This window comes from Notechis scutatus, chromosome Z (assembly GCF_049901735.1).
Source record: "Notechis scutatus isolate UNSWTSFEM ecotype Mainland chromosome Z, rNotScu1.2, whole genome shotgun sequence".
NCBI lineage: Eukaryota > Metazoa > Chordata > Lepidosauria > Squamata > Elapidae > Notechis > Notechis scutatus.
Genome location: NC_142025.1, coordinates 116,278,570 through 116,306,359, shown reverse-complemented (window position 1 = coordinate 116,306,359; position 27,790 = coordinate 116,278,570). Strand labels below are relative to the sequence as shown.

The window sequence follows — 27,790 nt, the reverse complement described above, 5'->3', positions numbered from 1 at the left end:
ACCATGCACCATCAACCACAGCACTTGAAAAGACAAAATTCATCTTCACCCTCATCTTACAGCCAAATACTGGCCATCTTAAACTCAAAATCACATTAGGAAGACCCACCCATTTGAACTCCCAATAGCTTTGTATAGATGATAGTCCCCTTTAGTGTCCTTGCGGATCTGACCTAGTTACCTAACTAACCAGGTTTAGATTATTTTACCCAAAATAACAGAGTTGTTAGGATCCTAAGAGATCTTCTAGTCCAATGTTATAGGGGTTTGCTGTGTAGGCAGCACTATCCCTCACTAGCATTCATCTCCATGGTTCTGTGATATATTTCCTGCCTCTCTGGGATTTATCTCTATCTGCTCCTGTGAGGCACTTTCCTGTTCCTATTATACACACACACACTTCCAATGATGGTTTATGGCTTTTAACTGCATTTTGATTAAACTTGAAACATCCAACCCCCAGGAAACTTTATATACCATTTCAGACAAATGTTGTCCCATTTCTTCTTAAAAACCTTCAGTGTTGGAGGACCCACAATTTCTGGAGGCAAGACATGCCACTGATTAATTGTTCTAACTGACAAGACTGTTTATAGAGAGCACGCACATAAGTCTCTCTACTACTTCAGGAATCAGGAAATTTCTACTACTTCAGGAATCAGGAATTCAGAATGTACCAGTTTGCTCATACATTGGCATTCACCTATCTAGTTGGATGAAATAAAACATGCCAATGTGATGGAAAGGATAGAAGGCTGACTTTAAATACTGTAAACCACAAATTCAATTCTAACAAGCCACAAAACGTACTAGAGACTTCAATCAAAACAATTAGAATTGGACTACATATACTGATTGAAACCTCTTTGAAAGACTCAGATTCATTTTAAATTGGTGGCACATATTTTTTTAAAAAGCTCCCTTCCAATGACATCCAAAAAATGAGACATCTCTTTGACCCTAATTAGCGTGTTTTTCGCAACTGATATATTCTCAATCCTTCCAGAAATTGTAGCCAACCATAATTCACAATCTATGATTGCAAGTTGAAAGAAACAAATTGTATATTCCAGAAAGAGAAGTGTTATGTCATGTTTTGGAGGGTATCAAAGAGAGCATTCCATCAAATGGATTCAGAAAGCAAGCTTTGTATTGAATTCATCAAGAATTCATGAAATCATCCTTAAGAGTTCAGTTCTTCATGTTAATTGCACATGGTGATAAGCCAATATTGCACCACCTTGCCAACCCAAGGTGAAGATTTTAGATCAGTTTGAATTGATCCCGTCCCAACCTGTACAAACTTCCCACATCAACTTTCTTCCCACAAATCTGCAGGATCTTTTGACTTGTGCAGATGTGGTGGGTTGAATAATCCTTCAGCCAAGCAATAGTCATCACTCATTTGAAAACAGTCTTTAGAAGTCTGTAGTGAGTAGTCACAAAGGTGCTTTTTCAAAAGGCAACTGGACTGTATTCTCCTTGAAGATGTTTTGCTTCTCATCCAAGGGTCTTCTTCAGTTCTGACTAAATGAGAAGCGAAATGCCTTCAAGGAGAAATCAAAGAAAAGTTGCCTTTTGATAAAACATCTTTGGGACAACCATGACTTGGATGACTGAAAATCTCCTTAGACATCTGTAGAGGGTAGATCCCCCTTCCCTTTTTATTCCTTCTTTGGGATAGTCTGAAGAAAGGCCATCTCCTACCATGCCAAGGCTTCACTAAAAGAGCTCATCTCTTCTTTCTCTGTTAATTCCCCTCTGCTTTTCTCCACTATTATTTGCCATCGTCTGGCATTAGCTGTATTTTTGTGTATCGCATTTTCCCTGCTCTATAACATTTTCATGGCTCTTACATGCTACCCTTATCATATATGCTGTTTAGCGTCAATGCACCCTCACTTCTTTCTGAACTCTAGACCTTTATATGTTGTCCAAAGGTTACATAGGTGGAATTGTGGACTCAGAAGATGAAGAAGAATTCCAAAACCTCTCATCAATCCTTTCCACTTTCATCATTCTTTTCCTAGTGAGCCTCTTCTACAGTACCACGGTGACATTCATTAAGGTAAGACATGTAGACTAGAAACAGTAGACTATATGCAAGTAAGATGCCATTGATCATGTTTTCTAAATAGAGAATGGGTAGACTTTAACCTCCAGTCATATAGTTATCAATGTCCACTATTGGAATGGATCTATCTATCACTTATTAATAATATGGAGAGATATAATATATGATTAACAGAGTTGGAAGGGACCTTGTAGGTCATCTATTTCAATACCCTGCCCAAGCTGGAGACCCTATGACATTTCTGACAGATGGCAGTCCAGTCTCTTCTTTAAAGCTTCCAGTGATGAAGCTCCCACAACTTCTGTTCCATTGGTTGATTGTTCTCACTGTCAGAAAGTTTCTCTTTGTTTCCAGGTTGAATCTCTACTTGTTCAGTTTCCGTTCATTATTCCTTGTCTGGCCTTCAGTGCTTTGGAAAATAGCTTGACCCCCTTCCTCTCTGTGGCAGCCCCACAAATATTGGAAGACTGCTATCATGTGTCCCCTGGTCCTTCTCTTCACTAGACTAGCAATTTTGGCTGCCTGCTCTTCCATTAGAAAGTAGCATTGAAGGCAATAGCTTCCATTACTACTCAACTTATATCTGTTTATATTTTCCACTGTGTGGTTTTTATGCTCATCAATCTGCATTGCAGAAAAGATGAAAGCAAACATGTATTATCAACTTAATGAATGTATGTATATTAAAATTATCTCAGGGGCTGCCATAAAGAAGAGAGAGTCATGCTATTCTCCAAAGCACCCGAGGGTAGGACAAGAAACAATTGATGGAAACTAATCAAGGAGAGAAGCAACTTAGAACTAATGAAAAATTTATTGGCAGTTAGAACAATTATCTAGTGGAACAACTTATCTCCAGAAGTTGTGTGTGCTCCAACACTGGAAGATTTTAAGAAAAGATTGGATAACCATTTGTCTGAGGTGGTGTAGGGTTTCATGCCTAAGCAGGGGTTTGGACTGGAAGACTTCTGAGGTACCTTCCAACTCTGTTGTTCTATTGTATATGTATGTGTATATGTATATGTATTGCAATATCAAGCAATATTACAGATTGAGTTGAGAGCAGAAGGGATAAATCAATTACTAGATGCAACTTTCAAAGCTGTAGATTTGGTAATAATTTGTAACTCATTTTGGTTGTCTAGTTGATAATGGGAGAACTCGCCATGGCCAATTGGCTGCAATCAACTTGCCATTGGGACAATTTGTCAAAGGGCAACTTGCAGTGGGACAATCCACCTGGGAGAGGGGGGGTATGTAGGTAGAGAGAGAGAGGTAGGTAGATGGATGGATGGATGGATGGATGGATAGATAGATAGATAGATAGATAGATAGATAGATAGATAGATAGATAGATAGATAGATAGATAGATAGACAGACAGACAGACAGACAGACAGACAGACAGACAGACAGACAGACAGACAGACAGATAGATAGTGGTCTGCTGGGGGTTCACAGGGGTTCAGGAGCTAGCTAAGAAAACCTCCAAATCCCACTTCTGGCTGGCCCTCCCACCCCTCCCAGGATTCCCACGTGGTCCATTTTAGATGCAGGTAAGTGCAGGGTACACACGGAGCATGAAAAACAGAAGCTTGGGAAGGCTGGAAACAGGTCCATTTCTGGCTTCCAGAGAGCCTCCAGAGCCTGGAGAGGCTGTTTTTGCCCTCCTGGAGGCTCAAGGAAAGCCTCCAGAACCTGGGAGGGCAAAAACATCCTCCCACTGCCCTGGTGCAGGAGGCCAACTAGACCACACTCACCATGGCCACGCCCACCCAGCAATCCGGCAGAGAACCTCTTGCTAAAATTTTTGAAGTCCACCCCTGGATAGATAGATTCCTGTCTCAGGAACTTCTCTGGAGTTTTTTCCCCCTCCTTTGTTGGTACTTTGCTCATGTGGAGTGAACATTCAAAGTTACAATGGCACTGAAAAAAGTGATTTATGATCATTTTTCACACTTACGACTGTTGCAACATCCCCACAGTCATGAGAGGCCAGGCGAGGAAATGCATGCCTCGATGTGAGTGATATTGAATTGGCCACACCCAGCCAATAACATGACCACCAAGCCATGTCCACCCAGTCAAATGACCACCAAGCCACACCCATCAGCTAAGCCACACCCACAGAACCGGTTGTCAAAAAATTTGAATCCCATCCCTGACGTGAGGAGTCTGTAGTTAATTTCTCAGCTCTCTTTCTGATCTGTGCATTATACAGGTCCTCAATGGAAAGCGGACTGGTTGCAATTGTTTTTTTTTTTTTTCCTGCTGTCCAAACTACGGCGGCAGTGGCACAGTGGTTAGAATGCAGTACTGCAGGCTACTTCTGCTGACTGCCAGCTGACTGCCATGTGGCAGATCGAATCTCACCAGGCTCAAGGTTGACTCAGCCTTCCATCCTTCCGAGGTCGGTAAAAGGAGGACCCATATTGTTTGCAACAAGCTGACTCTGTAAACCACTTAGAGAGGGCTGTAAAGCACTGTGAAGCAGTATATACGTCTATGTGCTATTGCTAACTATCTTTTGAAGTCTGTTCCTGTTTGATTGTTGTGCCAAATCAGACAGTTATAGAAATAGAAGTGACAGCCTCAGTAATTCCTCTGTAAAACTGTATCAACAGCTTCTTGGGGCAAATTAAGAAATTTGACTGACCATATATCTCATTTCTTATATTGCAACTGTAACATTTTTAAAATCTTATTTCTTATTTCAGGTGAAATAAAAAAGACAGATGCTGTCCTTCTACTGAACATCTACTTCTGTAAAAGGAGAAAGGATTTATTTGAGAGGGGCTGGAATTTTTATCTTGCTTTGTATCATAGCCTTAAAATTCCATGTGAGCTGAGAAACCTGGTTGTTTACAATTTAGCTCCATGGCGAAATTTTGCTTTACTTTGTTGTGTCATTTTCTGTGTGATGTATATCTTTGTGGATACTTCTCTGTATCTCGATTATAGTCATTGTTTAATCATTGTTATGATTTTTTTTGTCAAAATGGTCTGCCTGATCTGATACCCTAAAGGGGACTTACAGCACTTTTAATCTTCATATAAAACAGAGAGGGGGCCACTGCACAATTTGTATTAATTAGAATGTCCTTTTTTATATTGAGATTGTCAAACAATGCTGTAATAAATATCTATTCTTGATGAATGAACCGTCTCACTTGTGAATTGTTACTGTTACTGAAGATGTTCACAGTGATTATTACAGAACTCCAATTTTCTTCTCTAACAAACTTGGTTAAGCCTGGGTTTAACTGGTTTAGCCTGGGTTAAACTGGGTTTCTGAATTGCAAGACGGGGAACACTGGAGGGACATAACTTTTCGAATTCTCTCCAATGCCTTTATAAATATAGCCCATACCTCTGAGGGGGGAACTGCATTGGGAAATGTGTGATAGGATGCCTAAATCTGTTGTGGATAACTGAACTGGGAGGAGAAGGGGATTAAAATGAAATAATGGGTAATATTTTTCTCAATTTTTTCACCCACAGGGGTAAACCATTTTATAGATCCAAGGCCCTCTTAAAGCTTCCCTTTGACCACATCTCTCTCTCTCTCTCACACACACACACACACACACACACACAGTGGAGTGGAAAGCCATAAAGATTAAGCAAACCCGGGTTTCTCTTTCGCACCCCAAAGTCTGCCTGGTATTGAAGCTGTATTGAATAGGCCAAGGAGATGGAACATAGAATAATAGAGTTGTAAGGGATCTCAGAGGTCTTCTGCTACAACTTCCTGCTCAAGCAGAGACCTTATATCATTTCAGACAAATGGTTGTCCAGTCTCTTTTTGAAAGCCTCACAGGGAGTGATGGAGCACCCACAACTTCTGAAGGCAAGCTATTCCGTTAGTTGATTGTCTCACCATTAGAAATTTTATCCTCAGTTCTGGTTGCTTCTCTCCTTGGTTAGTTTCCATCCATTGTTTCTAGGTGTACACACTCATCTGATGTATACCCTTTCTTGGTGTACACATTCTTCTGCACAGGACAAAGAGATACACACACTCTGCACTCGTCCCAAAGATGCTTTTTTCAGGAGACAACTGGACTTTCTTGTTTTTCTTTTGGAGATGTTTCACTTCTCATCCAAGAAGCTTCTTCTGCTCTGACAGGGGAATGGAAGGATTTGTATTCTTATATTTATAATGTCTTCAAAGAAAAAAAAAACAAGGAAGTCCAGTTGCCTCCTGAAAAAGCACCCTTGGGACAACCATTACCTGGATGACTGAGAATCTCTACAGACTTTTAGCTATACAATTTGGGATGAATACCCTTTGAATGGTGGGGGGGTAGAAATGGATTTCCAAAGGAAAAAATTGCAGACTACAGGAACCAGGAGCACCACTCAGGTGACCCTGAGGACACAGATAAACCTCTAAGTGCTTCAATGACTCTCTAAAAAGATGCAAATGACCAGCTGTCTGCAATGAATATCAATCCTTCCATTCCCCACTATCTGTCAGAACTGAAGAAGCTTTTTGGGTGAGAAGCAAAATGTCTTCAAAAGACAAACAAGAAAGTCCAGTTGACTCCTGAAAAAACATGTTTGGGAAAACCATGACCTGGATGACTGAGAATCTCTACAGACTCTGTGCACTCCTACTTATTTCAATCATAGTCAATTGATCAGCAGAAGAGGTAAATGTAAACAAACCTTTTGGCCACAGACCAATCTAAGTTAATACATGAAGATACATTTAAGCAAAACCATTTTTAAGTTGTCCCAAAGGTGCTCTTCAAAAGGCAACTGGACTTCCTTGTTTTTTTCTTTGAAAACATTTAGCTTCTCATCCAAGAAGCTTCTTCAGTTCTGTCTGAAAGGTGAAGAATGGAAAGATTTATATTCCTTAGAAGTCATCTAGTCATTAACAATCTGTAGGTCTGTCATTAGCTTAACAAATATTTCAGAGTGCTAATGACCAAATGACTGCTAAGAAACATAATTCTTTCCATTCCCCACTATTTAGCCAGAACTAAAGAAGCTTCTTATTTGTGAAGTGAACTGTTTTCAAAGAAAAAAAATCAAGAAAGTTCAATTGCCTTTTGAAAAACACCTTTGGGACAATCACGAACTGGATGATTGAAAGTCTCCATAAACATGTTTAAGTTGTATCTTGCATTCTGGAAAAATTCTCTGAATTGTAGGAGACAATTTTTCTGTTCCTTTGGTCATATCTGAAATCCTACTTAAAATAATACAGGTCATATAACCATACTCTTTTCCTCAACTTGGATTCTAGTTCCTGTGGGTCATTTCCTGGTTCTTCTGGGCTATTTTCTATCATGAAAAATATGCTGATGGAGGTTTCAGCCTAGAAAGCACTGAAAAGAGTGTTATGAATGCTGTACTCATCCATAATGTTGTATTCAGAGACTGAAATTTGTGGTTTACTCTCCTTAAAAAAGACTCTGGTGAATTGATTGTGGGAGAAAGTAAGTTTATGCAGTACCTTACTCCTTGGTTACATGTAGACTGTAGTTTTTCTCTAGGTTAAATTCTTCAAGCAATAGTTCCTAGAAGATTTCTAAAATTTTGACTTTCCCAATGTTTATCAGAAGTTCACTAAACTTGTCACCTCAAGAATGTAAGCTTCCCTAGAAACAACATCTTAGCCTTATAGAGACACAGACCATAGGATGAAATTGTTTCAGTTCATCCATCCAATTGATGCAGTTGTATCCATCTATATATGGCTGACAGCACTACACAACATACAATCATTTATTATTTATTTATATTTAATATTTCTAAACTGCCCATTTCAAATGCAGGATACTTTTGCCAGAAAAATGAACGGCCCTTGGTGCTCCAGAGTTAGCTTGAAGCTATTTTATTACCCGACTAGGTAATATTATAACTATTGAGTGTGTGGATTGCTTCCTGTTTATATATAGTAGCTTGCTCTGCAAATATTTTCTCCTTGGTAATTTACTGATTTGGATATTGTTCTCCATTTGTTTGTCTGGTGTTAATCCCTGCTTATCTGGGTCTCAGTTGCCTGAATGTTCTGGTTTTTTCATTTCCTTCTTAGATGTTTTTTTCTCTTTCAAATGGTGTGTAAATGTAGTTTTACCTCTATTTGTCTATTGATGGCTGATTTCTCTGAATGCCAAGCTTCATCAAAGGATATAATGGAATGAATCAGTGACCCTGAGCATAAAGAAGAGATGCTGGTTAGGAAACAATCAGACAAGAAGGGGGAGAATGCTACCATTGTTTGTCAGAGAAAGACACTAAGGAAAAATCCACCCTAATGGAGCAAGCAGTTAGAAGTAGAGGGCAGAAGTTTTTACCTTCAGACTTGCAAGATTATTTTAATGTAGGCTTACAATAAAGTAGATTTAGTCAATCTAGTCATGTTTCCTTTCTAGTTTATCTAGGAAGACCAACATCTGAAAGTTTTCTGACAGTTAAATGACTGCAGGCTTCTGCTCCCTTGTCTGATTTTTTCTTTCTTTCACCAGAGACAAATTCCTTGTGTGTCTAATCACACAATGGCCAAATAAAGCATTCAATTCATTTTTTCTCTTTCCCCAAGGTTACTCATATATTTTATTACAAAAGACTCTATTAGCAAAGCCCATCCATGAACACCAACTACAGTCAGGGGACACAATAACAATTCTTCAATCTCACAACACATGGACAGACTCAACCATGAGCATTCTAGACTAAGCAAAATCTCAAAACACTAGGGAATTCCTAGAAATTTGGCTGATGGTTGGTGCTAATAGTTGATGGGGGGGTTCCTGCAATTACCAACAGAGGTTCATTATCCCAAAGGTGCTTTTTTTCTTTATCAGGGGGGCAATTGGACTTTCCTGTTTTTTTCATTTAAAGAGATTTCACTTCTCATCCAAGAAGCTTCTTCATCTCTGACAGGATAGTGGGGGATGGAAGGATTTCCCAATAAGCATCTTTGGGACAACCATGACCTGGATGTCTGATAATCTCTACATACATTTAGCTATACAATTTGGGATGGACATGTTTGAATGGTGTGGGAGTAGGAATGGATTTTCAGAGGAAAAATTTCAAACTACAGGAATCATTTGCACTACTCAGGTGACCCTGGGGACACAGATAAACCTCCAAGTGGCCTCAATGGTTCTCTAAAAAAGATGGAAATGACCAGCTGTCTGCAAGGTATATCAATCCTTCCATTCCCCACTATCCTATCAGAGCTGAAGAAGCTTTTTGGATGAGAAGTGAAATGTCTTCAAAAGAAAAAAAAACAAGAAAGTCCAGTTGCCTCCTGAAAAAAAAAAGCACCTTTTGGGACAACCATGACCTGGATGACTGAGAATCTCTACAGAAGTTCATTATATATATTTTTTATATTTGGTATTTTCATATCTTACATTAATCTGGTTGGTTGAGAATATCAATAACAGGCACGAAAGACCAGATCCAAACATAAAGATCTAATTAAACCCATTTATTGCTAAGCATGTCTAGGAATCTTCTCAATGAATGATTAGCACCTCAATGAATGATTAGCACCTCTTCTCAATGAATGATTAGCACCTAAGAGTAGACAAAATTCAAGGAAGTAAACTTAGTCCACTTGTGGCTATGTACGATTCTAGACTAATCCCTCTTTTAACTCCACCCCCACTTTCTGCCCGTCCTTTTTCTACAGGTATCTTAGTGTTCCATCATAATAAAAGCCAAGTGGATATAATTCTATTTAATGACTTTCGACCAAAATGTCAGGGGAATATTTTCAGGGGGAAATTTTTTTTATAAAACCCTTTAAAGACTTTAAGCCAAGTGTGTCCAACACACAGCCCTTAGGTGATATGCGGCCCTAGACAGCTAGTAATGTGCCCCTATAATAAATATATATATACAAAATAAGGACCCTATAACCCCTTAATCTGTGGTAGACTAAAAGTGACTTGAGGAAGCTGCACATTTACTGGCCAGATGCCCTTCCTGATGCCTACATGGAGTTCACAGACAATTTTTTTTTCTCTATACCCTAGGAGGGAAATATCTTGCTACCAAGATTGAACTCTCAATATTCTGAGTGGGAGATGAACATCTTCACCACTAGGCCACCACATCACTCTTTATCAGAATGAGCCGTGGTGGCACTGTGCTGTCCAGAGTTTAGAGTTAATGGGATTTGGGATAGTTAGTTAGGAATTGTGAGCTGTTCCTTTAAAGGAATGCATCATGGTAAATGTAGTCAAGGTATTCTGGGAAATGTAGTCCATGTCATGTGGCCACATCTGTAGCCCTGATTGGTCACTGAATTGACCCTTGCTAGGTTGGGGGAGGTTTCTTCACTCTTGCCTGAAGCCACCATACCATGCAGCCGCTTCAATCATCATCATGAGGTTGAGACTTTATTATCTTCCTACACCACAATTCAGATATACAAAGGATTGGACATTAAGAAGAACCTCATCATAAATGTGAGTTGACAGGATGCCTGATGAACCAATAAAAAAGACTTTGTGTGGATGCTTTGTGGAGTTGATTTATCTGCTTTTGTACAGTATTTGTACAAGACAAGCAGAATAGGCACAGTGATTAGAATGCAATACTGCAGGCTACTTCTGCTGACTGCCAGCTGCCTGCACTTTGGTAGTTCGAATCTCATCAGGCTCAAGGTTGACTCAGCCTTCTATCTTTCCAAAATTGGTAAAATGAGGACCCAGATTGTTGAGGGCAGTATGCTGACTCTGTAAATCGCTTAGAGAGGGCTGTATATAAAGTTTATATGAAGTGGTATATAAGTCTAAGTGCTATTGCTATTTGTATACATTAACTATATTATATATTTTATATACCATCCAAGACAATACCTCTTCACTTAATGTGGCCCAGGCAAGCCAAAAGTTTGAACACCCCTGCTTTAAGCTATAACATGATTAATTGATTGATGATTGATTGGATTTTCTCTTTCTTCAATAATCAAGGCATAATATTTTAAAACTTAAAAACTGCACACTATATGTATAACATAAACAATAACACTTAATTTGGAATTAAAATTAAATTTAATTAAATTAATTACATGTTATTTATTTATTTTATTTATTTTATTTGTCAATTGCTTACAAGATAATAGGTGTAAGTATAAACATGAGTAAGAATACAAGAAATAGGTATGAATAAATGGGGACAATAGAACAAGGACAGTAGGCACTACATAAGTAGTGCACTTATGCACATCCCTTACAGACCTCTTAGGAATGGGGTGAGGTCAATAGTGGATAGTTTGAGGTTAAAGGAGTGCAGGTTAGAGGATGTAACAACAGAGTCAGGTAGTGCATTCCAGGCATTGACCACTCTGTTGCTGAAGTTGTATTTTCTGCAATCAAGTTTGAAGTGGTTTACATTTATTATTTTATTTATTTATTTATTTATTTGATTTGTCAATTGCTTACAAGATAATAGGTATAAGTATATACATAGTTATGAATACATTAAATGGGTACATATAAGAAAAATAAAAGAAACAATAGGACAGGGATGGTAGGCACATTGGTGCGCTTATGTACGCCCCCTACAGACCTCTTAGGAAAGGGGTGAGGTCAATAGTAGACAGTCTAAGGTTAAAGTTTTGGGGGTTTGGGGAAGAAACTACAGAGTCAGGTAGAGTATTCCAGACATTGATCACTCTGTTGCTGAAGTCGTATTTCCTGCAATCAAGTTTGGTGTGGTTAACCTTGAGTTTATATCTATTGTGTGCTCTTGTGTTGTTATGGTTGAAGCTGAAGTATTCATTGACAGGTAGGACATTGCAATGTATGATTTTATATACCATACTTAGATCAGACCGAAGATGGCGTAATTCAAGGTTTTCTAGGTCTAGAATTTCAAGTCTGGTGGCATAAGGTATTCTACAACGAGTAGAGGAGTGGAGAACTCTTCTTGTGAAATATTTCTGGACTTTCTCAACTGTGCTAATATCAGATACGTAATGTGGGTTCCAGACTGATGAGCTGTATTCGAGTATTGGTCTAGCAAATGTTTTGTATGCTCTAGTTAGTAGTGTGATATTACCAGAGAAAAAGCTACGTAGGATTAGGTTAACAACTCTTAACGCCTTTTTGGCTATGTAGTTACAGTGGGCTCTAGCACTTAGATCATTAGAGATGAGTATTCCAAGGTCCTTTACAGAGCTTGGATCATCAACAAGATCTTGACTAGTCAGCTTGTGTTTTATTTTCTGATTTTTCTTGCCAATATGTAAGACAGAGCATTTATTTGTTGAGATTTGAAGTTGCCATTTGTTTGACCATTCTGATACATAGTCAAGATCTTTTTGAAGGGTAGCAGTATTGTCTGTGGTATTGAACAGCTTTACATCATCAGCGAAAAGAACGCAGTTGCTCTTAATATGATCACAGAGGTCATTTATGTAGAGTATGAAGAGAGTTGGTCCTAGAACACTGCCTTGGGGGACACCACTATTGACAGGTACAGAATTTGATAGGACACTCCTAATTTTTACCATTTGTTGTCTGTTTGACAGGAATGCTTCTATCCAGTTATGCAGTTTATTTTATTTATTTATTTGATTTGCCAATTGTTTACAAGATAATAAGTATAAGTGTATACATAGTTGTGAATACATGAAATGGGTACATATAAGGAAAATAAAAGAATAAGAGAAACAATAGGACAGGGACAGTAGGCACGTTGGTGCGCTTATGCACGCCCCCTACAGACCTCTTAGGAAAGGGGTGAGGTCAATAGTAGACAGTCTAAGGTTAAAGTTTTTGGGGTTTGGGGAAGGAACTACAGAGTCGGGTAGAGTATTCCAGACATTGAGCACTCTATTGCTGAAGTCGTATTTCCTGCAATCAAGTTTGGTGCGGTTAACTTTGAGTTTGTATCTATTGTGTGCTATTTGTATTGATACAAATCTATTGTTTGTATCAGTTGTCCAGAGATACCATAAGATTTTAGTTTTAGGAGTAGTTTGTCATGTACAACTGAATCAAAGGCTTTACAGACGTCTATGTAGATTGTGTCTATTGCTTTGCCCTGATCGAGTTGTGGAGTCCATATGTTTTTGCTGTGTAAGAGTTGCAGATTACAGGATAGTTTTTTCCTGAAACCAAATTGTTTATTGGAGAGTAGGTTGTTTGTCTCTAAGTGGAGGATAATGGATTGGTTAATAATTGATTCCATGGTTTTACAGGTGACACAGCATAAGGAGATTGGTTTGTAATTTTCAACTAGGCTGGGGTCTCCCTTTTTGAAGATGGGGATGACCATGGTTTGTGACCATAGTTTTGGCAAGGAGCTGGTCCTGAAAGATTTTTCAAAGATTTTGCTTAGAGGTTCGGCTATGGCAATGGGTAGCTTTTTTAAGAAGTAGGCACATATTCCATCCGGTCCAATAGATAGAGATGGTTTTAGATTGCATAGTGCTTTTTCAACATTGTCTTCTGTAAAATCAATATGTATTAGATCATTGTAGTTGTCTGTGGTTTGGCTAGGAAATACTGGGTATGATCCATTGCTTTTTACAAATACTGAGCCGAAGAATGTGTTAAAGATGTTGGCTTTAATAGTGTCGTCACTGCAGTCTTTACCATTAGGTCCTATCAGGGGTGGGATGGACCTTGAGTCTTTTTGTTTGTTGTTTACAAAATTGTAAAAAGCACAGGTGGAATTGGTGCATGGATGGTTTTCCTCTTGTTTAATGTGATAATTGGTGCATTCAGTCTTTATCTGATGGCATAAATTTTTGTATCAGCTTTTGAAATTGGCAACGTGACCAGATTTGTTTTTCTGCCAGAGTGATCTCTTTTTGGATTGAAGTTTCCTTATTGTTATGGGTAATCTTTTTTTTTGTTTTTGTTTTTGTTTCGGGAGTTGTTGTTGGTACATATAGTTTGATGACTCTTTTGACTTCAAGTAAAAATATGTTGTAATGGTCTTCAACTGTATTGCATCCAGTGAATAGAGATTGCCAATCAAGGGATGAGAGATCGTTGTCTATAAGATCATAGTTGCCTTTTTTGAAGTTATAATTGGGGATTACGTCATTGTGATGATTTTTTTGTAGGTGTATGTTGAGACAAAAGTCAATCATATTGTGGTCACTGCTGGAAAAGGGTTCTTTAGTTTGTATTCCATAAATTAAATTCAAACTATTGCAGAAGATGAGATCAAGGCAGTTGTTTAGTCTAGTGTTGTTGGTTACTAGTTGTTCCAGTCCCAGATTTGTAACAGCATTGTAGAAGGTTGTGTGTATGGGTTCAGTTGTACATTCATTTAGGGTCCAGTCAATATGAGGTAGATTGAAGTCACCAAGAAAGATAAAAGCATGTGGGCACGATGCTGCCCATGTTAGTAGTGTATTTAGCTTGTTTACATGTTCGATGTCATAATCAGGTGCTCTGTAACATAGTAAGAATCGAAATGTGATATTTAAGGATAGTTCACAGATGATGGTCTCAGGAAGAGCAAGCTCCTGGGTAACTTGGATGTTTTTTAGATGTAAGGACTTTTTATAGAAGATAGCAACACTACCTCCTCTACGAATTTCACGATCTGATCGGTAAACATGATAGTCTCTTACTGGTAATGGAGTCAGGGAGAGATGCATTGAGCTATGTTTCACAGACAAATATGATGTTGAATTTAGCCATATTTAGTAAGAGGAGAAATTCAGATATTTTATTCGCAAGGCTTCTTGCATTGAGTAGCTTGCATTTAAGGCAGCAGTAGTTGGAATTGAGGTAGTTAGGGGCGTGCATGCCTAGTCTTGGGGGATGGTGGATTGGTTGAGGTAGGGTTGTGATTGAAGGTTAAAGCTGAGTTGCGGGTTGTGTGACTTACTTTTGATACAATCAGCATGGTAGTCAATGTACAGGTCCTTCTCTCCATTGTCTAGACGTTTTTTTAGTTCAGTGCGGAGTACACGGGAGCGGGCACGTTGCTGTATGGTTAGGTCAGGGTGACAACGGAGGTTCTTATGGTTGGTGTTGGTTTTGGTGAGTGAATTTATAGTGTAAATGAATTGACGTTTGCTTGATTCATTTTTGCAAATGACCCTGCAGAAGCGTGGGGCCACAGAGCCGTCTCTGTTTTTCAGCTCTTGGCCAATGTGGGAAATGTCAAGTATTTCATCAGGGGAGATGGTTGATGCTTGATAATCACTGATGATGTTTCAGACAGTTGTGATGTCATCATTATCATTGATGTCCTCTAGACCAAATAAGATGGCATTTGGACGTTTCTGTTCATGCTCAACAGCTTCTCTGATGAGGATTGGGATATCATTATTTGTCTGGCTTATGTTTTTTTATGGATTGGGTTGTGGATTGGGTTGTGGTTGTTGGGTAGAGATGTGGTTTGTAGCTATTGGATGTTCAGGTTTTTGCGTTGTGTCTTTTTTTTCAAGGTTGGATAATCTTTCTTTTAAGGCGTCCAGGGATGCTATTATGGTGTCAAGGGATGTTATTCATGTTTCAATGGTATCAACTCTTTCCAACAGATCCAGTTTGGGTCTGCATGATTTGCAGAGATATGGAAACTCATTGGATGATTCTAGGTATTGAATCATTTGCTCGGGTAATCCCAAGCAGTCATGATGAGCGTATTTATTACATAGAGAACATTTGATGGAGTTTTCATTATCCTTTAGAGTTTTTTAGCATTTAAGGCATGTGCAGGAGTCTTGTGGTTCATTGGTGGGGATTACTTTCTCTTTAGGTTGTGGTTTGGCATTGGATTTTTTTTCTTCGCATGGTAGGTTTGTTAAGATGGTACGTTGATTAAATTAATTAATGGAACAATTTTGGGTAATCAATATAGCCAATATCACACCATTCAATCAATTGCAGTAATCTTTCTAGTCAAATAATTTTCCTAAGCAACTATCAGCTTAATCAATTAATTACACTAATCACTAATTAATTAATTACACTAATCATTAATCACACTGTTCAATTAAATTCACTAAATCACTGATTTTACTAATCAATTAAATTACATGAATCTTGATCTTTTAAACTAATCAGTAATCACACTATTTGCACTAAACACTCTAATCACACTGATCAATTAAAACAATAAATCAATTAACCCATTAATGAAATATTTTATAGAAATTGATTATCTAATCATTGATATAGGTGATGAGGTAGAAAAGTTGTAAGTTTTGAGGTAATGAATTAATCAGTGTTTGATTAAAGTAATGAGGTAGTATTGAGAGTCTGCAAGGAAAGGGTTAATTGTTTTACTAGCAGCTGTGATTTACTGGGTGGGAGGCATTTATTGCTCTGGTGGCTGTTGCTATTACTCTGTAAACAATAGGCTGTAACAAGATGTTCAAAGCACGCTGGGTTTTTGAAAGAGAGCAAAACTCGCTGAATTAAAACACTTTAACTACAATCAATATGTCTCTGAATAAGATTGCTTTCCAATAGTTTCCTAAAGTTCTTCAAGTTGAGTAGTAGTAAAAATACAGTCCAGAAATTTGGGTTAAACAATCCAATCTGTCCTTTACTCTTAAAGTTACTTTGAAGCAGCTTGGAAGGTCAAAAACAAAATATGCATTTACCAGAAATCCTCTGACCCCTTACCTTGCTTCTTATAGAAATATTGTGCAAAACCACGAAATTGCCGAACTAAGGAACTGGAAGTAGGCATATTTCAGTGAATAAGGATGGGTCTGGAAAATAACAGATATATACTTCTCCTTTTTGGTATAGTTTAACATAAGAAACGCCCCGGGCTAGGCTGAGGTTATGAAATGTATAAAAGTGACGCCTCAGGAAGAGCCAGGGGTTCAGAATTTGCCATTCTAATGCTCTGAACCTTGTGCACAAATAAACCTGTATTCTCCAACCTTTCGTGGTCTTGTGTCCTGATTTGGAAACAGGATCTGCTGCAACAACTTCTAGTTGCAATATCTTTTTTTAAAAAAAAAACTAAATCTGACAGTCACTCCAGATCATTAATCGCAGCTATTTTCCTCCTTTGAGTCCCACTTTCCAAGGAAAATTCCACTGCAGAAATTGGAGTGATTCTTACCAAGACTAAGCACGCTGTTACAAGATCTTTCCTGTCTTTTTCACTTCTGTCTCAGCTGCCTTCCTGGCTTCGATTCAGCCATGCTGGCAGTTCTCTTTTTAGTTCGGATGGAGGGGTTTTCTTCAGGTCAGTCGAGGAGACTCTCCTCTCCTCGCGACCACCGAAGCATTCCTCTGCCATCCAGGGTGACCTTCGGCTCCTAAGAGCCTCAGGGCTTTCTCCTCCCTCCTTGTTTCTCCCTGCCAGCTGTCCAATGTGGCTCTGGGGAAACTGTGTGGGGAATATTAATGGAAACACATTGTCTGGCATGGGTGATACTTCTATCAGCTGTGTGAGGGATTGAAATGAAGGCATGTTGTTTGCACTCCGCTGGCTCCAAATGCAGGGTTGCCAGATCACAGCTTGGCTCTGCGGCCAAACTCAAGTCAAAATACGGCCAAATTTGGCCAAATTATTTTCTCTCACGGCCAAATTTCCTGGCCAATTTTTTTTATGCAATATAATATAAGGATATATTGTTTTTTGTTTTTTTAACTGTTTTTAAATAATCAAATCATAAAAAATAGTATTTATTCGACAACGTGACGTGACATCATGGGAATTTCTGCATTTCTTTACTCACATCCAGGCTAGGCAGCTCACTTCAAATAACCGCTACTACCGTTTGGAAAGCTGGATGACTGAGAATCTCCATAAATCTCTAAAGAGGCTTCTTTGGGGCCAGTCTCCTGTTCTCATGAAGCGACCTCTCTGTGAAATCGGAGACCCAGGGGTTTAGCAGGCACTAAAAAGAAATGCTCCTCGCACCCCTGTGCGCAATGACACTCTCACATTCCGCTTCACGGCAGAGGCGTGAAGAAAAAGGGGATGGAAACGCGCGCAGCGCTTCTTTGATTCGGCGCACGGGCACTTTCCTGCCCTGTTGCCATGCCAAGAGCTTCTTCGCACCTTACCTGTAAAAAAAAAAAAAAAACCCTTCGCACGACACAGGAACAGTGCCACGCACATTTTTGAGGGACAAAAACTCCCGGCTCGTTTCAACAAGTCCAGCGTTGGAAGCCAAAGAAAAGGCTTCACGCTCTTATTCCCGTTTATTGACCCATTCACAAGAAGTGCAAAACGGGTGGGGGGCGGTGTTTCCACACGTCGAGCTGCTCAAAACGGGTTAAACCCCCCCACACACAAACACCTAGTGGGATTGTAATGGGAACATTGCACCACTTCCCCCCCTCCTCCAGCCAACTTTGAAGGCGGTTTGTGTTGAGGCAAAGTGGGGGGGGCAGAGATTTCAAAGTCTACATCTATTGCGAGTCCCACATTGTGTTTTCCCCCTGAAGTGAGACGCTCCTACCTAAGTCCCGCTATGGGTTCCTAGGAAGAAACAAGCCAATCGGGGAGTTTTGGTGGCCTGAGGCGAATAAAGTGAGCAAGGGACGGGACCGCACGTGGAGTAAACCTCTGTGTGTGTGTGTGTGTGTGTGTGTGTGTGTGTGTGTGTGTAGACCCTGATGGGAAGACCACACAGCCCTCTCCCTCTCCCTCCGGCGCACTAATCGGTGCAGCGGAGAAGGTCTCGCCGTGAGAAAACAATCCAATACTGAGATGTTTACATCCGGGTTAACATCCACTTATATTACGCAGCGATGTTCACAGTCAGAAGGCTTCGGCCTGTGTATTGCGTCATTTTTCAGAGGTTTTCAGACGATCTGACAGTCATTTTCATGCAAATATATTGTATTGAAAACCGGTATTCGGCCAAAATTTTGATTTCATGGCCAAGCAACTTTCATACGGCCAAATTTCCGTGGCCGGAGACATGATTTTTTTCACGGCCAAACAGATTTCTATACGGCCATATTTCTCGAATTTGGTCAGAAAAACGGCCAGATGGCAACCCTGTCCAAGTGATCCAGTTCAAGAGCTCCACCAGTGTGGTTAATAGGGCTCGATGGAAAGAGCTTCACTTCTCTGGGGAAGGAGAGGAGGGCAGTTAGCAGGAGCTCCGCCAGCATTATTACGGCTCCACGGCTTCAGAATCCAGCATTTTTGGGCTTGTTTTTTGGGCTCTGGTTTACTCACGGTTACTGGTGCAGGCGGCAGTTTTAAAAGTGATTTCTGGTGCGGGTGGTGGCTTTATAGTGCTCCAGGAGCGAGAGCCTCACCTTCCTAGTTGGGCGCCGCCATTTCCAAAAAATTGAATTTGTTTCTGTTGTGTGCTCTTGTATTGTTGTGGCTGAAGCTGAAGTAGTCATTGACTGGTAGGACATTGTAGCAGATAATTTTGTGTACTACGCTTAAGTCCAACCATAGGCGGCGTAGTTCAAGTTTGTCCAAGCCCAAAATCTCAAGCCTGGTGATATAGGGTATTCTGTTGCTGATTGGTTAGTATTGATTAACATTCTGTTGCTGATTGATTTGTATTGATTGGTATTCTATTGCTGATTGATTGGTATTGATTGGTATTCTGTTGCTGATTGCTGATTGATTGGATTTTCTCTTTCTTCAATAATCAAGGCATAATATTTTAAAACTGGAAAACTTTATACTATATGTATAACATAAACAATAACATTAAATTTGGAATTAAAATTAAATTTAATTAAATTAATTAAACTTGGTGGAAGCTATTCATTTCACAAATGAAGGCCAATACATGGGACCCAGGATAATGTTGCAGGATCCAATTTGGGTCAGTCACCAGAATCAGAGGTCTTGTCTTTCAAGCTTTTGGACTGATGCTGGAGCTCATCTTCAGGGAAACTTTTTGTAGCAGAGTGTGTGCTTTGCGCTATTGTGTGTGTGGTATTTATATGGCGCCTATTGTGTGTGGCTTCAACAGCAGTGCTGATTTACCACTAATTTACCATGTACTTAGGAGGTGAGGCTTGGGAGCACAAGGAAACAACAACCAATGACTTAATAGCCAGCCATCAACCAAAAAGCCACACACAACAGGCACCATATAAGTATCACACACCAAACAGCCCAAAACACACGCTCTGCTAGACAGAAGTTCCCTGAGAATGGTCTCCAGCATGAGCCCAAAAGCTTGGAAGACTAAATCTCTGGTCCCAGTGACTGATCCAGATTGAATCCTGCTATTTATTTAATGAAAATCAACTTAGCATTACTGAATTCGTTTTAAGATTGGTTTCCAACCTGTAATGTTTCCTGTTACTTCTCATCATTTTCTTCTTATTCTCCCCCAGAAAAAGATGCAACAGAAAATCCTTCCATCCATCCACTTTGGCCCTGCTGTAGCCCCAGCACGGAAGATACTAACATGGTAACTTTTGCTTGCCTGCTCATTGAACACGGTGCAAAGTCTTTGGAAATCACATGGGAACCTAACACTCCAGAACCGAAAAAATTCTCAACAGAGAAAATGAGTGGAAAGAACCTGTTCACAACAAGTCAACTCACTGTCTCTTCCTCCAGCTTCTCCAAAAATCATTACAAATGCTTTATAAAAGAAAATGATGATTTTCCCCCAGTTATCTTCACAAACAGATGTAAGTTTCTTCAAGAGTGTAAACAATGTGAGGTTAAGGCCACCAGAGGCCTGATTAGTAAATTTGGAGCTGGAACTCTGCCAATTGTATAGGTCAACTGGGAGAGACAGCGGTGTGCATAAAAATAGAGAAGGTGACTATAGAAGGATGCATGTATATCAATGGTGGGATGCTGCCAGGGTGAGTTCTCCAAGCTGCACAGAATCTTAGCTAGGGGCTCTCCGGAACCCCTGCAAACCCCCAGTAGCCCACCAATGGGAGTTTGCAAACCAGAACTACCAGTTTGTTTGATCTGGTTCAAACCGGCAGCTTCCCACCACTGATCTATATGGTTTTCTTGGCAACAGCACAGAAGTAGTTTTTCTTTCTGTTTTGTTTGTTTGTTCCCCATTCTAGCCTACAGTCCTGGGATTCCTGAAACTCTCCAATTCAAGTTCTACTCAGACCTGATGTTGCTTAACCTTCTGAATCCAAATGAAATTAAGTGGACTCTCACTTGTAGAGGCCATGCAACAATCACCTTTAAGTTTTCCTGATGTCAGGACATTATTAAGACAGGGTTGCTCATCAGGATAATCTGGAGATGATCAAAGATTTAGGTTCTGAAGTTAACATCCTGTTCAGACTCTTGAACTGGTTGTCAAATTGCTTCTAAAGTCAGTTAAGTTTAGCATCTTTGACCTTCAAAAATTGAAATTAATTGGGACTAGGATAGAACAGAACAATGGTGTTGGATGATACCTTGGAGGTCTTCTCATCCAATCCCATGCTCAAGCAGGAATCCATTTGCTATTTTAGACAGGCTCTTGCTAAAAACCTCCAGTGATGGAGCACCCACAAACCTCCAGTTATGGAGCACCTACAAATATCACAGGAAGCTTATCCTAACCCTTCTAAAGTAGATTTCACTGCAAAAGGCCCATTGGAATTTAAGTGTGGCTTGTTCCCTATACATTTTTAACATAAGGAGAAACAGGTGATGTTCTCCATGTTTGCTAGTTAGAGCGTCAGGAAGACAGCTTAATAAATAGTCCTCCCTAAGTACAAACATTTCTTAAGAATGGCTCTGGCAACAAAGAGCAATGTTTTTCTACTTTGTATTCTCAGATTGCATTTTGCAACCTCTGAAACCAGTTGATGTCCAGATCTTAACCCCCAGTTGTGGCACACAGAGCTCGGTGGTCAACGTGGAACTGGTATGCTTCTTGAGAAGCCTTAGTAGTGGAAAAGCCAAGGTGGAATGGCTGAAGAATGGAGTACAGCTGCAAGAAAAAGAAGAGGTGACATTGAGAGCCATTGTAGGAAAGAGTAGTGGTTACTCCAGTTTCATCCACCTGAACATCAGCAAAGAGAGTTGGGACAAAGGGGACCTCTACACCTGTAAAGTGACACGACCGCCAGGCAGTCAAAATGTCACAATGCACAATGCCAGCAAATGCCAAGGTGAGCATTACCCCCTAAAGTATCAAGAGTTTATGGGCTATAAAACAATGGAGGGGTGAGAAGTAATCCAGGCAGATCATCATCTGCAGGAGTCTCTAACTTTCTGGCTTTATGAAGCAGCAGAGATAGCATGGGGGAAGAGGGGATGGTTTCGTGCAAAGCAGAAGTGCATGAGCCTGCACATGTGAATGGAGCTTTGTTTGTGAGCATGCATACTCGCCCCCTGCACAACTGGAGCTGCACATGCGAGCACACACATCTGCCATTTCCATGGACTGGTTCTAGATGGGCTACAGCCCAGTACTGGACCCCAGTCTAGGGATTGGGGACTCTTGACCTAATGCATGCTTCTAAAGATGCGTTAGGAGTGTAGTGTGAAAAGCCCATCTTGGTGACACTGTGTTCAATGTTGATATTAGAGCTTTTCATAAACAGCTTTTCAAAGACCATCTGTCAGAGTTCCAAGTAATAAATCCATCGCAGAGAAGATTCCAAGGCAATTAAATCCATCAAAGATTACTTTTATTGCAAATATTATATTGGCACATATCTGGTGAAAACCAACTCTGAAAATTCCTGCCGTTTTCACCTAATTAAAGTAAAATACTTTCTACTTTCTCAAAACAATCAATCACATGGTCCAATCACCATGCAGTTCAACAACTGGGTGGCATCAATCCACCTTCTTCTGACCAGGTGTGAGAATTCCTTGGTTCCTAAAAGAAAGTATTTTGTTTTGGCTATAAAAATCTCTCTATCTCAAATCCCCCCTCCCTGACTCTCAGCTCCAGTGTGTGACACTGAAGCAGAAAAAATGGCTTCGGTCAGGTCAGCTTCAGGGTTGACAGCATCTTGCTTGGTTTTTAGAACTTCCTTATCTTTAAAGAAGCTACTAAGACTTGCAGCTTCTTAGCAAGTATGTCGCTGTTAATGAATTATTGAAGATAAAAAGAAGCACTATTCTCAAATAGTGTTATAACCCTTGTGTCATCTGTCTCTTGGCCTTCTCCACAGTGTGCTATGGTTGCATGCATCAACCCACCATGTCTTTTACCAAGCCATCTTACAAAAACCTGCTTGATAGGTCAGCCACCCTAGTCTGCACCGTGATTTCTTCTAACCTTGAAAATGCTGAGATCACTTGGCTTGTGAATGGCAAACCCAGCAGTGATGTTGTGCATGAGATGATGACGACGGATGCTAATGGAAGTCAGAATTTGAGAAGTAACCATTCTGTGTCTTTGGAACAGTGGACAAAGGGCACCATCTTCACTTGCAAAGTAACTGGGAGTTGCTTTAAAGAACATAGAAAAGAAATCACCATCAAGAAGGCTACACGTGAGTAGATCACCACGCCCCTTAAAATGCTGCTCCATCAAGGAAGCAAGAATCACATATCTTCAAAATAAAAATATATATACAAAACAGAAATAATGTCAAGAATCTTGGCTTGGTTGGGATCAGAGTCATCCACTCTTGGTTTTGAGTGACTTCATTAAAGTAGAATTTCTCTGAACATTTTGAATGTGCTTTTCTTAGGTGTTTTGCATCTCGGGCTGATGATTATGTGATAAAAACTACCCAGGAGTTCTTCTCATATTTGTTTTCTAGAATTTCCCCAAATTCTTTTTCAACCTCTTCAGAATCTTTTACATGGCCCGTCTTCACAAATTCACCCTTTCCTCCCTTGCTGTTTTGTCTCAATCCATGTTTTTGAAGGCCCAAAAATAATGGCTGGTAGGGTGATTGTATACAGCCTGCTCACAATATTTTAATGTCTATCTATAGCAGGGTGATTTTTTTAAAAAATAACAGAGAATAACAGAGTTGGAAGGGAGCCTTGAAGTCTTCTAGTCCTACTGCCTGCTCCAGCAGGAAACCCTATAACATTTCAAAGAAATGGTTGTCCAGTGTCTTCTTTAAAAATCTCCGGCATTGGAGCTTCTGGAGGCAAGCTGTTCCACTGATTAATTGTTCTCCCTATCAGGAAATTTCTCCTCTGCTGGCTCCTCTAAGCTCTGCTGGCTGCTGTCGGGCCACAACAATAAGACACAGCCAAATTGGAGTGGCAGCTCAGTACTCACCCCATGCACAGGGGTTTCCATTGAACCTTTGTCAGCAGGACCCATGAGTTGTGATGTCATTGCCCAAGCCCCACTCCTTTATATGCATGCTTTGACAATGCAATGCATGTGCAAAAAATGGCAGAGTTCAAATGGTGAACTTGAACGCAATACGTTTTTTGCTTGCCTGTCTCTTTGATTATGAAATTATCGATTGACTGATTGGACCTGGGAAAAGAGAAGAATGGGAGAGAAATCATGAGCTAAGTTAGCCATGATAGCCAGTTGTCTTAGAGGTTAAAAAGACTGGATTTACAGAGGGGATATTGAGGTTAGGCAAGAAAAAAACAAAAGTACAAATACACAGGGGTGTGATTCTACCAGTTCGGACTAGTTCGGGTGAACCGGATGTTAAAGTTACGTCTGGTTCACCAAACCAGTATTTCAACCAACTGGCTGGCCCTGCCTGTTCTGTAACAAAGTACTTTTATTGGTTCATCTATCTGCATCTGTACAGAAGACAAATCTACCACTGTACAGAATACAGATCACTAAAAAGATGGTTATCTCCTATCCTTTTTCCCTCATCTCATAGCAGTAGAAGTAGAACAGTTACCACGAGTCCGTAAGTTTAGCCAAGAGTGAGGAAACCTCCCCCAACCCATCGAGGGTCAATTTAGTGACCAATCAGAATTACAGATGTAGTCACGTGACATGGACTACATTTCCCAGGATACCTTAACTACATTTACCACGATGCATTTCCTTAAGGGGACAGCTCACAATTGCTAATTAACTATCCAATTCCCATACACTGGCTGGACAGCACACTGCCCACCCCACCTCACCCCTCCCAGGAGTCTCCAAGTAGCCCATTTTTGATGGAGGTAAGTATAGGGTCCGCACGGAGGCTCTGGAAGGGGGAAAAATGGGCCTTCTGGAAGTCTGGAAATGGGCCTGTTTCTGTCTTCCAGAGGGCCTCCAGAACCTGAGGGAGGCTATTTTCATCCGCCCATAGGCCCAAGGGACGCCTCTGGACCTTTGGGAGGACAAAAAATGGCCCTCCCAGAAAAACTGGAAGTCACAAAACAGGCCTGTTTCCAGCTTCTGGTGGGCCTCCAGAGCTAGGGGAAGGCTTTTTTCACCCTCCCAGAGCCCCGGGGGAAGCCTTCGGACCCCTGGGAGGGTGAAAACGGCCTCCCTGGGCTCTGGAGGCCCACTAGAAGCCAGAAACAGAAAGTTCCTGTAGGCCACACCCACTGTGGCCACGCCCACACAACAAACTGATTTCTGGGATTTTTGATTCCCACCCCTGCAAATACAGAATAAGTGAAACCTGGCTCAAAAACAGCAGATGTGAGAGGGAGCTTGGAGTCCTAGTGGACATTCCCTTAAATATGAGCCAGCTGGGCGCAGCAGTAGTCCCCCCCAAAAGTTAATACAATATTTGGTTGTATAAATAGAGGTATAAAATCAAAATCATGTGAAGTATTAGTACCGCTTTATAAAACCTTAGTAAGGCCACACCTCGAATATTACATCCAGTTTTGGTCACCACATTACAAAAATGATGTTGAGACTTTGGAAAAAGAGCAAAGAAGAGCAACTAAGATGATTAAAGGCCTGGAGATTAAAACACATGAAGAACAATTGTAGGATTTTGGTTTGGCTATTCTAGAGGACTAGCATTTGAGGGGCTGCCATAAATAGCTGTCAACTTATTTACCAAAGCACCTGTAGGCAGGACAAGAAGCAATGGATGGAAACTAATCAAGGAGAGAAGTGACCTAGAACTAAGGAGAAATTTCCTCACAGTTAGAACAATTATCAGTGGAATGACTTGCCTCCAGAGGTTCCATGTACTCCAGCACTGGAGGTTTTTAAGAAGAAATTGGACAACCATTTTTCTGAAATGGTATAGGGTTTCCTGCTTGAGCAGGAGGTTGGACTAGAAGACCTCCAAGATCCCTCCCAATACATCCAGATCTTGGTGGCAGGTGCTGCTGCAGAGAACTCATACTTCCAGGGCCCTGAGAGATGATAATGTTTAATCAAAGGAACAAAAATATGCCAATGCTGAAGGTTTGAATTAGCCAGGTAGATGCTATGGGAGAATGGTGGTTTCCCAAATAACCAGATCCTATGCCATGGAGAACTTTGTCGGTAACCACCGACATCGTGAATCTCACCCAGAAGCAATTTGGCAACTCTTACAGCTCAGAAACCAGAGTGTTACATGGGCAAACTGAGCCATGCCCATTATTTTATTTATTTTATTTTATTTGTCAATCACTTACAAGATAATAGGTATAAGGATGAACATAGTTATGAATATAAGAAATGAGTACATATAAGAAAAATAAAAGAAACAATAGGACAGGGACGGTAGGCACTTTGGTGTGCTTATGCACACCCCCTACAGACTTATTAGGAAAGGGTGAGGTTGAGCCACTGTAGTCGAGACCAGTTAATGCTTCCCAGTAGTCTTCAGGGGTAGCCCCAGTTTGCAGTAGTCAAGCCAGAAGGTGATTAGAACATGAGCGCTTTCCCAATGTAGGAAAGAAAACTGCATGGACCTCTTCATCTAATCACCAGGAGTCCAGATTAACTCAAAAAGCCATCACAATGACAAATTACACTAAAACAGACAAATTAGAGGAAAAGTAGGACTATGGATAGATAGATAGATAGATAGATAGATAGATAGATAGATAGATAGATAGATAGATAGATAGATAGATAGATAGATAGATAGATAGATAGATAGATAGATTATATTTAGATAGAGATAGATAGATAGATAGATAGATAGATAGATAGATAGATAGATAGATAGATAGATAGATAGATAGAGATTAATAAAGATAGATAGATAGATAGATAGATAGATAGATAGATAGATAGATAGAGATTAATAAATATGAGATAGATGATAGATAGATAGATAGATAGATAGATAGATAGATAGATAGATAGATAGATAGATAGATAGATAGATAGAGAGGGAGAGAGGGAGAGAGAGGGAGAAAAGAGATGGAGAGAGAGAGAGAGAGAGAGAGAGAGAGAGAGAGAGAGAGAGGCAAATGAGAAACCAAAATCTTAGAAATCTTCTGAAAGAGTCCTATTTCATTCATGGCCTCTTTCAATCACAACATATTGGGAGTTTCAAAATTAATATCAAGGCCTTTGACTCCTTTAGTTGAAGTGATGTTCTCAAGAGGAGAAAGCACTATGCTGATTTCCATTTTTAAAAGCCTGCATTTTTTTTTTTCCATTTAGAAATGAATCCACCCTCCGTCATCATATCTCGAGCCCCGCTAGAGATTTCCCTCAAGAGCACCACGGCCCTCATTCTCATCTGTGATGTGAGCGGATTTTCCCCAGCGGAGATTAGCATCTCATGGGAAAGAAATAGTGTATCCCTGAACAAAAACCTGTACGACAATGGGGTCGCCACACAGATGGCAAACGGGTATTCTATGTACAGCATCTTGAAAATCAGCAGAGATGAACCAGGAGGAAAAGGAGGGAGCTACTGCTGTATCGTCCACCATCCCACTTCTCAAACTCCATACATGGCCTGTGAAAAGGTACCCATCGGTAAGTGGACCTTCCAAGGTGGTCACTGAAGGTATCACAATGAGTAACATGGAAACTTCTACGATACAT

The 27,790-nt window shown here is 40.2% G+C and overlaps 1 protein-coding gene, 1 long non-coding RNA gene and 1 gene segment (V, D, J or C); all 3 read left to right on the top strand.

The window, feature by feature from the left end:
• Nucleotides 1–27,790, top strand: part of LOC113426703 (Ig gamma chain C region-like) — a 97,101-nt gene that overhangs the window by 16,607 nt on the left and 52,704 nt on the right.
• Nucleotides 375–5,224, top strand: LOC148129169 (uncharacterized). The gene is made up of 2 exons (XR_015745654.1): nt 375–2,068; nt 4,791–5,224. It is a non-coding gene; the product is annotated as an uncharacterized LOC148129169 (long non-coding RNA).
• LOC113426700 (uncharacterized) overlaps nt 19,969–27,790 on the top strand; it is a 32,308-nt gene continuing 24,486 nt past the window's right edge. Inside the window, exons 1-5 of the mRNA XM_026689092.2 lie at nt 19,969–19,981; nt 20,313–20,615; nt 21,723–22,058; nt 23,073–23,396; nt 27,401–27,721. Of these exons, the coding sequence (XP_026544877.1) occupies nt 19,969–19,981; nt 20,313–20,615; nt 21,723–22,058; nt 23,073–23,396; nt 27,401–27,721 (1,297 nt within the window). The remainder of the gene's footprint in view (nt 19,982–20,312; nt 20,616–21,722; nt 22,059–23,072; nt 23,397–27,400; nt 27,722–27,790) is intronic.